General features: G+C 36.9%; 1 protein-coding gene across 1 annotated transcript; it reads left to right on the top strand.

The window, feature by feature from the left end:
- Positions 1-286: 286 nt before the first annotated feature.
- Positions 287-11,428, top strand: QPCT (glutaminyl-peptide cyclotransferase). The gene is given in 7 exon segments (NM_001323250.1): positions 287-428; positions 4,931-5,077; positions 7,399-7,680; positions 7,772-7,951; positions 9,887-9,986; positions 10,489-10,605; positions 11,270-11,428. Coding segments are annotated over 7 exon segments (1,107 nt in total). The 5' UTR covers positions 287-296; the 3' UTR covers positions 11,419-11,428.
- The last annotated feature ends 4,352 nt before the right edge of the window (positions 11,429-15,780 follow it).

Genomic DNA, 15,780 nt, shown 5'->3' on the forward strand with positions numbered 1-15,780 from the left:
AGGGCCAAAACGCCCACCCACTCCGGAGGGAAAGACGGACTGATTGGGATGGGAATTAGCATCTCTCCCGCCGCGTTACGTAGGCAAGGCAAGGCAGAAAGCTGGAGGCGAAGCCAAAAGCGCCTCAGGAAGGCAGAAGCGAAGCAGACCCGCCGCCGTCCCATCGCGCGCCTGCTCGCCAACGCTGCGCCCGTTGCGCCCGCCAATTTGCCTGAATCTGCCTCCCTCTGAGGCTCACCTGCAGCCGCCTCACCTGCCCAGCCGAGGGGAGGGGGGGGGCTGCTTTCTGCAACGGCATGGCCAGAGAGAGACGGGATCGCAAGGCGGCGGCATTCTTCTGCCTGGCCTGGGCACTCTGCTTGGCTCTCCCGGGCTTCCCGCAGCATGTGAGTGGCCGAGAAGACAGAGCGGACTGGACTCAGGAGAAGGTGGGTGGCTTGCTTTGTGGGTGCAGCCGGATGCGAAGGGAAGGGGCACAGGGACAGTACAGCCAAGGAGGGGACAATGGCTGTGGGGTCAGCATTTTTGGCCTTCCGGCAACGAAAGGGGGGGAAATGTATCTTATTTCTTTTTTGTCGTTTTTTTTTTTTACTGTGCACACACTGGCACCCATTAAAAATGAAATTCTGTTGCCTGATCTCAAAAGAAAGTACACATCTACCCATACACATACATAATACACATGCTATATACATACACATATTTATTATGAAATAACTAATTAATTTACGATCACCAGGAGGGTTTTTAGACAGAAATTTGTGTATATTTATCGTGGTTTTTATTATCGCCTGTTCACCGCCCTGAGTCCCGTAAGGGAGATAGGGCGGTATATAAATTCAATAAATAATAATAATAATAATTAAGTAAAAATACTTGAATTGAAAACCGAGCTTTCGTTGGGAGCTCCCAACATCTTCAGGGTTAAAAGCCAGTTAAACATATTTATACCTAACACCATATAAGTGTATACCTAGATCACTGTCCATTTTGAATACATAGCGGAAAGAGGAAACTTAAGAGTTCGCAAGGTTGATACTGTATGGAACAAAACTGGGACTGAATCTAGATGTTCTGCTTATTTCTTTTGGATGATAATATGATGCATGGGGCATTGGGGTGGCTGAGACTTGAACTTTTTGATGTTATACCATTGTTCTATTGCTATTCTTATTTGTGGAGTGAGTGGCCAGAAATCCGGTAGCATGATGTACCTCTTTTTTTTTTTTTTAATAAAGGTGATGAGGTGGCTAATTGTGTCATAAAAATAAGTGATCTGGAAGGCTGATGTACAAATAAATGCCTTTTACCCAGCTGCACTACCAGCACGGCCCTAAGGCACTAGAGAGGAAAATAGCACCCTCACCAACTGATGGGCACAGTCTAAAGGCACATGATACAGCAGCATTGCTGAAGCCAAGAAATCTGAAGTGGGTCAGTGCCTGATGAGAGAGTATCCAAACAATGGACCTAGTACAAATGAGATATCCTCAAATTCCATTAGGGGGGGGAAGGCAAAATTGGAATTTTCTATTGGGCAAATATAGTACTCTGATCCTCTCTATCTTTACAGAGGAGTAGATCCCAAGCTGGTCAGTTGGGCAGATTCCAAACTGAGCATAATGAGAATTGCACTCAATCAATTTGCCATGGAGGGATGTCTCCTGAGAAACAGGCTTAGCTTTGGTTGGCAAAGAATGCATTTATTCATTTTTTTGTTTTATATTTTACTCTGGCAAGCATTTGAAGTTATTACTAAAATCAATTAACAGTTGAAAGTCTTACGGAAGAGAAGCATCTTTCAAACTATAAATTACTTAAATCCTTCCAAGAATATGGGGGATGTCATATCAGAGCCTGGAAGCAACAGGAGAACGCAACCTTCTTACCGGAAAGAATGTGGGCTTACCTGCAAATCACAGCAGGTGCATAACAAGAAATCCAGGCCTTTGAATAAAAAGCCTAAGGTCTGTTTGTACTGATGGATTACATTTTATCAAGTACAGTAGGCAACAACAAATACTGCTGACCTTTCAGTACAATCATGATAAGATCCTTAAACCTTTTGTACTCATTAGCAGCATAATTCCTACATTTTGCATTAATTGCAACATCTGGATACTTCTCAAGAGCAGCCCCACTTATTGCACTATGATATACAACTCCTTAATTTTGTCTCAAAGTTGTCTCATTAAACATATTTAAAGGCATGTCTGCATAGAGGAAAGAGTCAAAATCCGTAAGATAGCAGGTATGTGTTGCAATCAAAGCTCAATGCCTTTTGTATGTGTATCAGTTTCCAATACACATGCAGAAATGATAGAATTTCTATTGCAATACCTCACTGTCATCTGCCAAGCCTTAGCTGCAGCGAAAGGAAGCAATTGGTTGATATTTTTCTTGCCAGCAGAAAAATCCATCAATCAATGCACTTTAACTTACCCCGCAGTAAACTATTAAGACAGCACCACCCACCAGCCTCATTAGAGAAACAGAGTCAAGATTGACTATGTAGATACAGCAAATTATGCTGGCATAATTTTGATCTGCTTTACAAACTGGAAAAAAGTACATTAAACCAGGTCTCCAGATGCACCCTGGGAGTGCATTACCAAATTGAAACATAACTAAATATAATAAATATAACTATAATTAGCAAATTGAAATATAACTAAGATAATTTCCCCCAAATTTCACTGGCAAAGAATGGCAATAATTGTAATTACGGTATGTGAACCATAGAAAGCACCCACACACCTATAATATCAAATAATGTTGGGAAATCTGATATGATGTGAAGACCACAAAGAGAAAAAAGGACAAATGGTGTCCATGACTGGATACTGGATCTCTCCCCCCCCCAAAAAAACCCCCACAATATTCCTAATCAAACTTCAGCATTCTCATGTTGAAGAAAATAGGAGCAATTCTTTCTCCATATTGTACTGAAGAAACCTTTATTACAAAATATTCAAATAATCAGCCTTTTAATTCATTTGGAATAGTGCATTCTCGGGAATATTGCATTTGTGTTTTTTTCATTCAGATTAGAAGAATTGCTGTGAGTTGATTTTCTATTCAGTAGCTATGTGGTAAAATATTTATATATAAAACATGTAAGGATTGTACTTTATAATGAGGATCATTCTGGATGTTGGTTGGATTTATTCTGCATTTATTTTAATTTACATTAAAAACAATTACCTTAGCCTGAATCTATTTTAGTAAATGTGTATTATTAATTATGTTTTACATATATTCAATTTACCATAGTAAAAATGTTCGTATCAGGCAGCCTGTATAGTCTATAACTGGAGAATTTCAACATCCTTTTTTCTTTAAATGAAAATAGAAGTGATTTTCTTTGAACTGAATGAATGCTCTACTTACCTGAAAGATTAGGGGTTTTTTAATCAAATATTTGGCACACTAAGTAAATAGTTTATTATAGTCTTAGACAAGAGTACATACACATAAGAGCATCTATGAAATATAACATCTAATGGCTAATATAATTTCAACGTACAATGAACTTTATTAACATCAGTTCACTCCTTAGACTGAGGATAACACATTGCTGCAAATCATTGTTACTAGGTAACAGTTTTGCAGCTGTATATGTCAGCTACAGATTTTTATCAAGACAATAGATAAAGAATGTAAAATTTGTCTGGGTGCCAGGTGTTTTGCTAAGTAGGAGTTCAAAAGACTGAAGTTCAATATTAAATGTATAACATTTTCAATTAATTCTACCTCTCCTAGGTCCAATGGGGAAAGTTTTTGGATGACTGGTGTTTACTTATACCTACCACCTAGTATAGTCAAAAGGGTGGTATGAAAGAAAAAAAAAAAGTCCAGTAAACTTTGTAACTTGGATTGACATGAATTTAGGTAGTTAGCTGAAAAGCGACTAGATTAATTCTTGTGGAATTGAACAGTCTTGTAATTTGGCCTAATTTATATTGAAGCTGTGTGTAGATATTCCTCGATGTACAAAGGATAGAAGTAGTCCTTGACTTACAACTACAACCACATTTGATTATGACTATTCATGTGACTGTGGGAATGTTGTAATCGTTATAAGTGCGAGGACCAGTTGTAAGTTAATATCTATCTATCTGCCAAAGGAGTTGTTCCTTCAGCAGCAGCATGATTATAAAACAGTATCTTGTTTTGTCTTTCAGTGGACACAAACTGGGATTGATAAATGTTTATACTACTTTATCAAAATCATTCTTTTATTGATTTCTATACAACTTTTTTTTGGCAGGTAAAATGAAGTTACATTTTAATTTTAATTTTTTTCCTTTTTTTTAACTGCAAGCAATCTAATCTTCATTGCACTTAAAAACTCTGTTGGCTAATGTGCATTTCTGATAAAGCTGCCCTTAAGAAAAGTCTCTTGGTATATTTTCCATTATTTCTTGGAAATCCATAATTTTTAGCAGAATGTTAAATTTACAATAGGAAAGATTTTAAAAATACTCAGAAAAGGACTTGGATCAAACTGCATCTTTCTTTCTTCCGATACTCAAGGAAGGATATGAATTAATACATAAAATTAGTATGTGCTAGAACTGAGTCTTAGGAAGAGGTACAAAATAATCTTTGCTTTCTGGAAGAAATTAAGTGACACTATGGCTTCCCTAAAGATTTAATAGAGAATAGGAATCAATTACTATACTAATAAATGCCTTCAATCCTTATCTTATGCACAGCATGTATATATGTAAATACTTTACAGAAGTACATTTCCATGCATTGTGTCAATAGATTAAACTCTGGATAACAGCTCCTTATTGCTACTTTTCATTTTAAAAATAAAAATGGATAATAACTATTTTATCTGAATATTTCCATCACAGATGCAAAGCAACGTGAGCAATATAACATCTTCTCATCCTGATTTTTCCTTTAATTCTTTCTGCAGTATTCCCATCGTCCAACCATTTTAAATGCAACTTGTATCCTACAAGTCACCTCACAGACAAATGTTAATCGCATGTGGCAAAATGACCTTCATCCAATCCTGATTGAGAGATATCCAGGTTCACCTGGGAGTTATGCTGTGCGGCAGGTAAGACAGAACAGGTTGTAACTACTGAAAGAGGCAAAATAATTCAACAGGCACAGAGAAGATAGAATAGGAACACTGCAATAGACTTGTCACAGAGGTAATATCATTGCAAAAAAAAATGTAAAAGCCTTGTTAAATCAAGCCAAAGGCCATCTAATCCACCCTTCTATGTCATAATATGACAGCGATTCCAAACAGGAGGTTTAGAGACAGGACACAAAGGTTCTATTGCTTTCCTCTTCTCCCACATTTTTTAAAATATGATGATTATTATTCAGGATGTGTATACAGGTCTGAGAATTAGTAACCATTAATTGAAACACAGTTAATGCTCCTGGAATGGGAAATAATTATGTTGTCGGCACTAATGACAGTACATTAGCAACTAATATATTACAACTTGGAGAATAACTGTACTTTCCAGTCACAAAAAATACTCACAAGTATGCAGGATCTTTATTATGCTAAATTCTGATAAATTGGAGATGTTGTTCAAAATTCTTGTGATTCTTGTTAGTACAGTTGGAATGTGATGATATGTAAGCTTGATGATCTGCAATTTATGAAGCAAAAAAGGCAGATAAGCTCTTTCAAAGAATATCTACTAACTGCTTGTTTCCTAGGAGACTGCTCACAAATAGCCTAAACAAAAATAGTATATCTAATTCTGTAATAATTAAAAACATCCAAGGAAGAATATGTACTACTGTTCCTGGAGAAGAACAGTACGGTATCTAAAAATAAAGTTTCTAGTAAGACGAATGTCTTTGATTCCACTGAAAATTACAAATCTAATTAAAGTGTCCCCTGCATATTAGGATCTTCAATCCCAAATTTATTTATTTATTAAATTTATTTGCCACTCATAACAAAACAACTAATAGCTAATTAGCACTTACAGACCACAGGTATCACTGATAATTTACCCTATGAATATGTATTTCTGGAATTAGTCCATATCCTAAAATACATCTTCATTCTCATAGTAATATTTTTTTCCCTTTTCTATCCCCTCAAATTCTCTGAAAGGTAAAAGTAATAAAAAGCTGCAAAGTGTTTACCTTTCATGGACATAGAGCTTAATATAATGGCACTTAGATTGTTGTTCTAAAAAATTCACAAAAGGAAAGATGACAAAAGTAAAATTCTTTTCATTACGTGTCTTTATGCATATACATAATTATGTCTTTCGTAGTTTCATTCTGATTAGCAATAAATCTTGTTTTTCAATGCATAGGTTTGATTTTTTACACAACACATTTTTCTAACTACTGTATCCTTCAGCCATTGTAAGCCTGTTACTTACAGACAAGTATCAACATGTTCTGCAAGATAATGAAGACTCTCTTAGGCCTTGATTGCAACAACTCTTGAGCTGCTATAGAAATGAGCAGCTGAGAAAACATATTACTAAAGAAACATCCAAAGATATATCCTCAGATGGGGGAGCAGCAATTATATACCATTAAGTGACAGCAGCTGAGATTGAGAACCTCTTACTTTCCTAAGTCTTTCTTGCATTTCAATCTGGAATTGCTGACTAAAGTCCATTTTTCTCATATTTTGAACCATTTCTATGACTTTCATATTTTGAAAAGTTTCTATTCCTTTTGAAATTATGAACATGAAGAAAATGTAATGAATATAGAATCTCATCCTGATTTTCCTTTAGTTCTTTCTGTATTATTCACTGCAAAAGCACTCTTATCCAAAGCTCAAAGTAGCCAAAACTTTATTACCTCTCTGATTCACTCCTGTGCAACATGAAGTATAGAAAAAGAGACTCCAAGAGGGGGGATGTATGTGAATGTACCTGCATTCTGAAAGAATCATTCTCATATTAAAAAGCTAAAAATGAAAAAGGCGTAAACATATTATCATTATATTTTCTTTGCCTGATGCCCTTCAGATGTATTTGATAATTGTTCCTAGATGCTACAGATAACAGGTGAGCTGGCAAAAAAATTATGGGAACTGATTACATCTGAAAGGTTACCATGTTGAAAAAGGCTGATAGCTCGCTCAGTCCAAAGTTTTCTTTTGCCGTATACAAACAGAATTCCAGCCTGAAATGGAAGACTTGTTCTGCTTCATTATAATGATATATTGATAATTATCAGTAGACTGTATGGCTGCTTGAAAAGGTCTCCTAAAGAGAGATGTATTCAAAGCTGTGAATGAACATTTTTCATAGTAGGTTTCAGGAGATAATGTTAATCTTCTTCAGAAAATTTGTTGGCAGCTGCAGGATTGATTTGTATGGACTTACTTAAAACTTAACATTATTGATCACTACTGATTTTTGATTCTATACATTTTAGCATATCAAGCATCGCCTACAAGGATTACAGGCTGGCTGGCTTGTTGAAGAAGACACGTTTCAGAGCCATACTCCTTATGGATACCGCACTTTCTCAAATATAATCAGTACTCTCAATCCCCTTGCCAAGCGCCATTTGGTGATTGCTTGCCATTATGACTCAAAGTATTTCCCACCGCAACTGGATGGTAAAGTGTTTATTGGAGCCACCGACTCAGCTGTGCCTTGTGCAATGATGCTAGAATTGGCAAGGTCCTTGGATAGACAGCTTTCTTTTCTGAAGGTATTTGCTTTTTCTTCAAGTTGCTCCTGTATTTACTGTGATCCTAAGTAAGGTGACTGACTTTCCATTCTGTTTCCCACTCATTCGATAGCAAAGCAGCTTACCACCCAAGGCAGATCTTTCTCTGAAGCTTATTTTCTTTGATGGTGAAGAAGCTTTTGTGAGATGGTCCCCTTCAGATTCCCTGTATGGCTCCAGATCTTTGGCCCAGAAAATGGCATCTACTCCTCATCCACCGGGTGCCAGGAATACGTATCAGATTCAAGGCATTGTAAGTGAAAACTTTACAAATACTGGATACTGGGCTAAAAATGGCAGAACTATACAAAGTTTTTGATGTAACATTAATTTCCTATTAGTCCAATTCTTTAAATATTATTATGATACCCTTCTTTCGAATATGTTTTTCTTTTTTTAACCTTCTCTCTATTTTTATAAAGCGTTAATCATGAAATTTACGCCAGAAGTCTCCCCTTCAAGTCTCACGACATACTGACCCCCGACACATCACTTACCCTCCCTTCTTCAGAGGGGAGGGTTCACATAGACAACTCGTCCTTTTCTAATAAACCCCCTGTCCTCTCCCTTACAAGGGATCTGTCCTGTTTCAGGCTGAACATACACATGAAGTTCGGTTGCAATCGGTTTACTTTCAAGTTTTCAAGAACTACAGGCTTTGGCAGGCAGAGCTCTGATGTGTGCAAGCACATGGACACACCAGAACACTAACAAGAAAGCGAAATCTTGCCTGTGAGCCCAAAGCCAAATCAGATCATGGGCATACAAAGATCAGGAACAGTCCAATGAACCAAGTGACATGGAAAGTAGTCAGAAAGCCCAGGCTTCAGATAACACTTAGGATTTAGTGATATAAAAATACCGATCCATGGTTAGAGTAGTTGTTCCCAATGGAAAAACCAGCTTCTGTAGTTGCATTAATATTAGCTAGTGTGACAAGACTTAATTAAGACAATTGCCATTTTTGCTTCTTGATGTTCTTCTGCTCCACTCGCCAGAGTTCACAGCATGTTTTTAGGTCAGGTAGCTGCTTGGGATCAGGACCTTTGTGTTTTATTTTGTTCTGCATCTGTTCCAGATTATTGCTAGCACAGTCAGCCTTTGGTGCTTGATTGCTCCTCATTCCTGAGTCTGATATTTGTCTTGAGCAGGTCCCCCATATCTGAGTCCTTGGATTTAGAGGAGATCATGCAGGGCTGAGAGTTCTGTCTTTGGAAACAGAAAGAGCCACTTACACCCTTGCATGGAGATCATATCAGGTCACTTTCATGGCCTCCAAGTTAATAACATGGCACATTCACAAATTTAGTCCAAACTTTAATGAAATTAATGAAATAGATTGTGCTCTTATTTTTGTACTGATAACCAATGCTTGTTCCTATAGGAGCAATCTTTTGCAGTGAAAGAATCACTACTCCTAGCACAAAACCAAGTCCCAAAATATAAAATCCCAAAATTTTCAGTTCTTTTGAAGCCATACTCCTAGATCTCAAGGATATGAATAAAGAACCATGGAATCTATGCTCTTTGCTTTAAATATGATTAGGGTTATGAAAAGAATTGCAAGCATGACTTTCTAACTATCTTTTAGAATAGCACTAGCACTTAGATGTATATACCGTTTCACAGTGCTTTGTAGCCTTCTCTAAGCGGTTTACAGAGTCAACATATTGCCCCGAACAATCTGGATCCTCATTTTACTGACCTTGGAAGGATGGAAGGCTGAGTCACAACCTTGAGCCGGTGAGGATCGAACTTCTGGCAGTGGGCAGAGTTAGCCTGCAATACTGTATTCTAATCATGGTGCCACCAACAGAATAAAATAATACAATTTACAATAAAAACTAAGCAGATAAAACAGACAAACAAAGGTGAAGTTAATTGATAAAACAAATGCAGAGGTATGCCATTAAAACGCAGTTCCCATCTGAAGTCTTTGTAGACTTATTAGTCAGAATCAAGTCCTTACTAATTACAATAAGAGTCACACTAAGGTTTGTGAATAGAAGATTTCAATTTCAGTGAGATATTTATATTCAACAATATACAGTATGTACAGCAAGTATGACTCTTGAAATACTTGTCTGAAATTGTCAACATTCACTGATTTTAGACAATCGTTAATATTCTCTTATGGGTAAAGCTCTGGAGTGGCATTTAAGGGCTAACCTTGACTGATTTCTCATAGGATCTTTTTGTGTTGCTGGATTTAATTGGTGCACGAAATCCTGTTTTTCCTGTTTACTTTTTGAACACAGCTCGATGGTTTGGGAGACTTGAAACCATTGGTAAGAACTTATTTTACAACATATATCAGTTCCACTAGTAAAGGGATATTTGAATCTTTTAGTTTTATATGGTAGAGTGTTTCTAGCAACATCATGCTATTACAATTTTACATCACACGTGTTGCTATGAACACCTTTTCCCCTTGAAGGGATGTTTAAACAAAAACTTGTGCATTATAGAAGAAGCAAGAATTTAGTTAGCCACTAATGTATATATTTTTAAAATCATTGTGGATTCTGTTGATTAAGATAAAAACTATACAAATGCTACCAAAACAGTAAAATACAAATTAAGTAAACATCTGTTCTGAGGTCATTTTCTGAATAGAGTAGCAATCATAACAATGAGTTTGCATTCAAAAGCATTGAGGGTGCATAAAATTCTAAGGAAAATTCATTATTGCTTCGAAATGTTTTAAACAGATTGAGAGCTTTTTAAAAAAAACAATCACTTTGATATCACAACTTACTATTTTTTTTAACAACCCCCTCCCCCCTGCAGAACGAAACCTTTATGATTTGGGTTTGCTAAATAATTATTCTTCTGAGAGGCAGTACTTCCGGAGTAATTTACGTCGATATCCAGTTGAGGACGACCATATTCCATTTTTGAGAAGAGGTATGGATTTTTTTAATGTGTTTTAATTGACATACATTTAGCAATATACGTACAAGTGTCATTTATCTATACAAATCTTTTTCTAGACTTAAGGAATTGTACAAACATTCATTCTTATAGAGTCAGATCTGGTCCCAAACCCATTTTTCAGAATGTGGCTTATTTTATTTTTGACAAATCATGCTGAGACAATAATATTAATACAAGAAAGGCAGTGACTATAATTATGGTAAAATATATTGCCCTTTAGGATATTCAGGGGTCCACACAGGGCACATACAAAAGAAAAAAATGGTGTTCAGACCATTTGCCTCTGCCTGTGGACATGCCTGTTCTAGAAGTGAAAAGTGGATTTTCTATTTATATGCTTAAAACATTTATATTTAGAGAGAGATCCCACTTCAAAATACTCTATTATCCCTGATAAGCAAAAATCTGTTGTTTAAAATACTTTTTGCCAAAAATGATATGGTTAGTCCTTAATCGTTCTTACAATTTTAGCAGCAATGGAGTTTTAATAATGTTCTAATATTCAGTAGACTAAATGATGAGATTAGAACATTAACACCATCGTGCTTTCAGTTTATATATTGTATAACATTGTTGAGTTGTCTCAAAAATTAGACCTACTCTTCTTTTTTTTGTTGTTCTCTTATCCCAACAGGTGTCCCAATCCTACACTTGATACCATCACCTTTCCCTAGAGTATGGCATACTATGGAGGACAATGAAGAGAATCTTGACAAGGCAACTATTGACAACCTCAGCAAAATTCTGCAAGTTTTTGTGCTGGAATATCTCAACTTGGGATAACTGTTACCCTGAAATTAATATTTTGTTCTAAATACTTAATTGTTTAGAATCCTTCCAAGAATAGGTCTTTACTGTAGATATAGCAATCAGATCTCCTACTTTACGGCTTTCCCTGTGACAAAAACTGAAAGATTATCCATCTAAATTTTATAGTTAGTGAAGTTTTAAACTTTATTCCTAAGCAACAAAAACCTGGCAGTGTAAAAGCTAATTATGTTATTATGAGAAGCTGGATGTAAAAAAAAATATACATCAAAATACCATTTTTAATTTAATGGATTTTTTTAATTTAAAAATGAACAGGAAGTATTTATATATCTTAGATGTTAACTTCTTTCTATTAATCTTTAATATACATGCTTCATAACTTTAGTAAAGTAATGTTAAAAAGAACAAAGAACTATTAAGCATCTCAGGGTGAGAATCTGAGCACCTTTACCTGCCAATTCACACATGTGCAGAAGGGCTGCAAAAAAAACACCCCACACCTGTATGTGGCTTGTTTATTGAACTGCTGTTTGAATGATTCCCAAATATGATTTAAGGTGCCAATGTTGTAGTCTTCTGTAGCTGTGAGTGCCAATAAAAAACAGAGAGTGACTGTGCCTGGACTACAATTCTGAACCAGGTAGGCAAATCACCAGTCCACATCTCATTAAATCATACTGTTAAATATATATTGGCTGATTGCAGTTGTTTATCTGATGAGCATACTATTATCTCTTTGTTAACATTAATGATATTCAACTTTGCAAGTGAATCATAGATGAGTAATAGAATCCACTGATATTATGAGCATTCCTGTCTCCTTCTTCTAGTGCAAAAGTGACCAAACATCCATTCTTCCGTTCATTTCATTCCCTGAAGCTCCTCAGAAAACAATGCCCAAAATGGCAGCATGATTCAACAGTTAATTATATTTTAAAAATATACTTCATATTAGTCTTGGCTCTGGCAACTACCTAGACAAGTTCTGCATTTTTCTTGGCAAGGTTTTTCAGAAGTGGTTTGCCACTACCTCCTTCCTAGGACTGATAGAAAGTGACCTGGCTTGTTTTGTGTCTATAGTAGGACTAGAATTCAGTCCCCAAGTTTCTAACCTGTGTCTTAACCACTATACCAAACTGGCCTTCCTAATTATATAAAAAAGGTGTGTTGATCTTAATATACTAATCAACATTATTAAACTCAGGGGAAAAAATCCTTTTCATCGATTACATCATATCAGCATCATGCACCGGCATTAATATGACAACAGCCAATTTTATATAAACTATAATGCTATGTGGACAGTTAATACATTTGCGTTCCAAGGCTGTCATTCTACAAGCATTGTTCATCTAACTACTTTTTTTTTTTAATAAGGATAGAGCAGCTTAACATTATCGTTCCCAGAACAATAGGAATTCAATAAAGATAGGTGGTTATATAAGGTAGTGTAAACACTATAGTTAATGGGGTAGATTCTGCACATATATGGTTGAACAAAAAGCAACTACAGTATCCATAAAACAATGCCTTTACAATCACATTCTGTTCTTTCTGTTCCTATAGTAGTCATTATAAAGGGTGGGGGAGAGTTGTTGGTTGAAACTAAACATGGAGAGATTTCCTTACCGAAACAGAAAAACAAAATGGGGGGAGGAAGCAGTGGGAGTGAGAACGACTCCCTCTCTGCTTCTCCATTGAGTTTCCTTGTTGAAAGCTGGCAGGGAACATTGGAAATCTAATATACAAAATGAGGCCAGTGCATAGAAAAGAAGAAATTCTATAAATTTTATGAGCTGTATAAAATTTTATATTAGGGAAAGAGAAACTATTCATATTGGAGCAATATTTAAATATACATTTTGGACAGAAGGAATTCCTGCGCATCATAAGTAGATTTAAATGCTGCTAGACTATACAATATGAGAATGGTTAAACTGTTACAGACAAGATAAAAAACAGAGTTTTTTTAAAAAAATATTGATTATAGTGCATACAACCTAAAGTATGCTGACTGAAAATAAACTGATCAGCTTCTTACAGTATTTGGTAACAGTGGCTATCATTTTATTTTTTTAAAATCTGATTTAATTAGTAGCTCCAAAAGAAAGTACCATTATAAGTAGGCATGTAACATTGCTCCTTAAAATACATCCTTGTAATTGGTAATAATTTTCCATCTTTTTTTTTTTTGAAGATGAGTCGCTTTCTCCTTTCAACCCTGCCATGCTCGTTTTTTCAGAGTTGTCCTGATGTTGGTCTTGTGAAAATTGATATTCACCAATGAAAGAGAGATGTTTAGTTCTTTAAATGTTATTCTGAGCATCAACAATTGTTTTTGGAGGTCCTCAAAACTCTCGTTTGAGCTATGACACACTTCCACATATCAGTGTTGTGAAGGTCACTTTGATAGGACTACCCAGACTTCTGTTCTTTACATAAGGCAGGACCTTCCACACTAGACCCTGATTTCAACTAATTGATTGAAACACTGGATTCTAATTTCTCCTTCAAATGAATTGATAAATCTAGAGGTTTACAAGCTTTTGTCACACACAAACCCATAGTTTTACATTCTTTTCATAAATAAATGAACAAGTACACTATTTTAACTTATTTACTTAATTGGTTCTTTATCCAGTTTTAGGATTTGTGCAGAGAGATCATGTTTTAGGTCAGTGGTGGCGAACCTATGGCACGCGTGCCAGAGGCGGCACTCGGAGCCCTTTCTGTGGGCACACGTGCCGTTGCCCCAGCCTTGCCTCCCCCTGCGACCCCCTCCTCTCCAGCAGCCCCCCTGAAGGAGAATCGCCCCCGAGCGTGGCCCACATGGAGCAGCACAGTCAAGGACATGGCAGCCAGGCAGCGTAGACAAGACTCTGCCCTCACACCCCATCATACAGTTGATGCTGCAGGGCACGGGCAGAGGGTGTGGCCACCATAGCGCTGCTGGGCTGCCTGGGCGAACTGCGGCAGGCCCTGGAGGCGGTGAGTGGTTCTGTGGGCAGGTGGGGCGGGGCAGGGGGTGGAGCGTGGGTGGGGCCAGTTTTTGGGCACTCGGTCTCTAAAAGGTTCACCATCACTGTTTTAGGTCATATTTATGCAGCAATATTAATAATTCAGAAGGGTACAGAAACTTTTAAGCACCACTGTATATTTATCCATACCTTTATATTTGCTATAGGTAAATTGCCTATAATCTCTTATAACTTCATAATGGAAATGGATCAAAGAGTTTTCAAAGGACTTTTTGTTCATAAAGGAATAACAAACCTATCTAGGGAAGGTAATCACGCCTACACTGAAAACCTCAGGGTAAACTGATACCTTTTTTATTGGAAAAAAAGAGATGAAGGGCAGCAATTCCACACTACTACTGAAGAAATGGGGTTCCCCAAAGCTGTTTAAAAAGTTAGTCGCTTCTGATTTCCCACAGTGGAAACCTTTATTAGTTCCAAACTGGCCATTCTATCCTTTATTTTATTAAAATGGAAGATGTCACCGAGGGAAAACCAATTACAACACACAATGCAAGTAGTAGGTATACAACTCCATCACTCACAAATGCTTATTACCAGAACAAAACATATTCAACCTGACACTCTTGGTGGAAAGCAGATGGGCTCATTAAATATGAACTAGGTCTCCTGTGTGAAACCTTTTGCTGCCATTCACCTAGAATGAGTTTTAACAAGGTGGGGAAAACTTACAGAGCATGGATTTTCAAATTCTTTTCAATCCCTTCCCTAGCAGTAGGCCTGAAAAGCCCCTGTATTATATTTTGTGTAACCAAGTGAAGTGTTTTTGTTCTAGGTCATATGTATGCACCAAGAATAATAGCACAGGCTATAGAAGCTCTGGGTCACAAAATCAAGGAGGAAGAGGGCTTAAAATGAAGCAATCTTTCAATCAGGCTGTAAAGAATAAATGCTGAAATAACTACAACAGTCTGCTAGATCAACAAACCCATCCTATTGTAGATTATTTCAGGATGGTAACAAAATCAGGCTGCTTTTACTGCTCAACAGTTCTGGGCTGTATTTTTCAGCATTTCTTTTCTTGTCAGCTTTCCGAAAATCCAAATGCTGTTTTCATTTGGTCCACCTGCAGCAGTTCTCCTCAGCCTGAAATTTATGTTGGTATGGAGATGATGGAGATAAAGGCAGAACCTTCCTTGCTTCACCCTGTTTCCTAATCGCCATTTCTGCTCTTAATTCCATTTCTCTCCTCTGTAATTAACCTCTCTTTGGATCTCTACCACAGATATAGGTCTTTCTCTGGAATTTTCAGCTCATCAGGTGCCCAAGATAGCTCTTTCCCTCAGGCCTATGCACTTGGAGGAGGGGAGAAACCTGTCCCTAAAGTCTAACTGTC

This window comes from Protobothrops mucrosquamatus, unplaced genomic scaffold (assembly GCF_001527695.2).
Source record: "Protobothrops mucrosquamatus isolate PMUCROS unplaced genomic scaffold, P.Mucros_1.0 scaffold461, whole genome shotgun sequence".
Taxonomy (NCBI): domain Eukaryota; kingdom Metazoa; phylum Chordata; class Lepidosauria; order Squamata; family Viperidae; genus Protobothrops; species Protobothrops mucrosquamatus.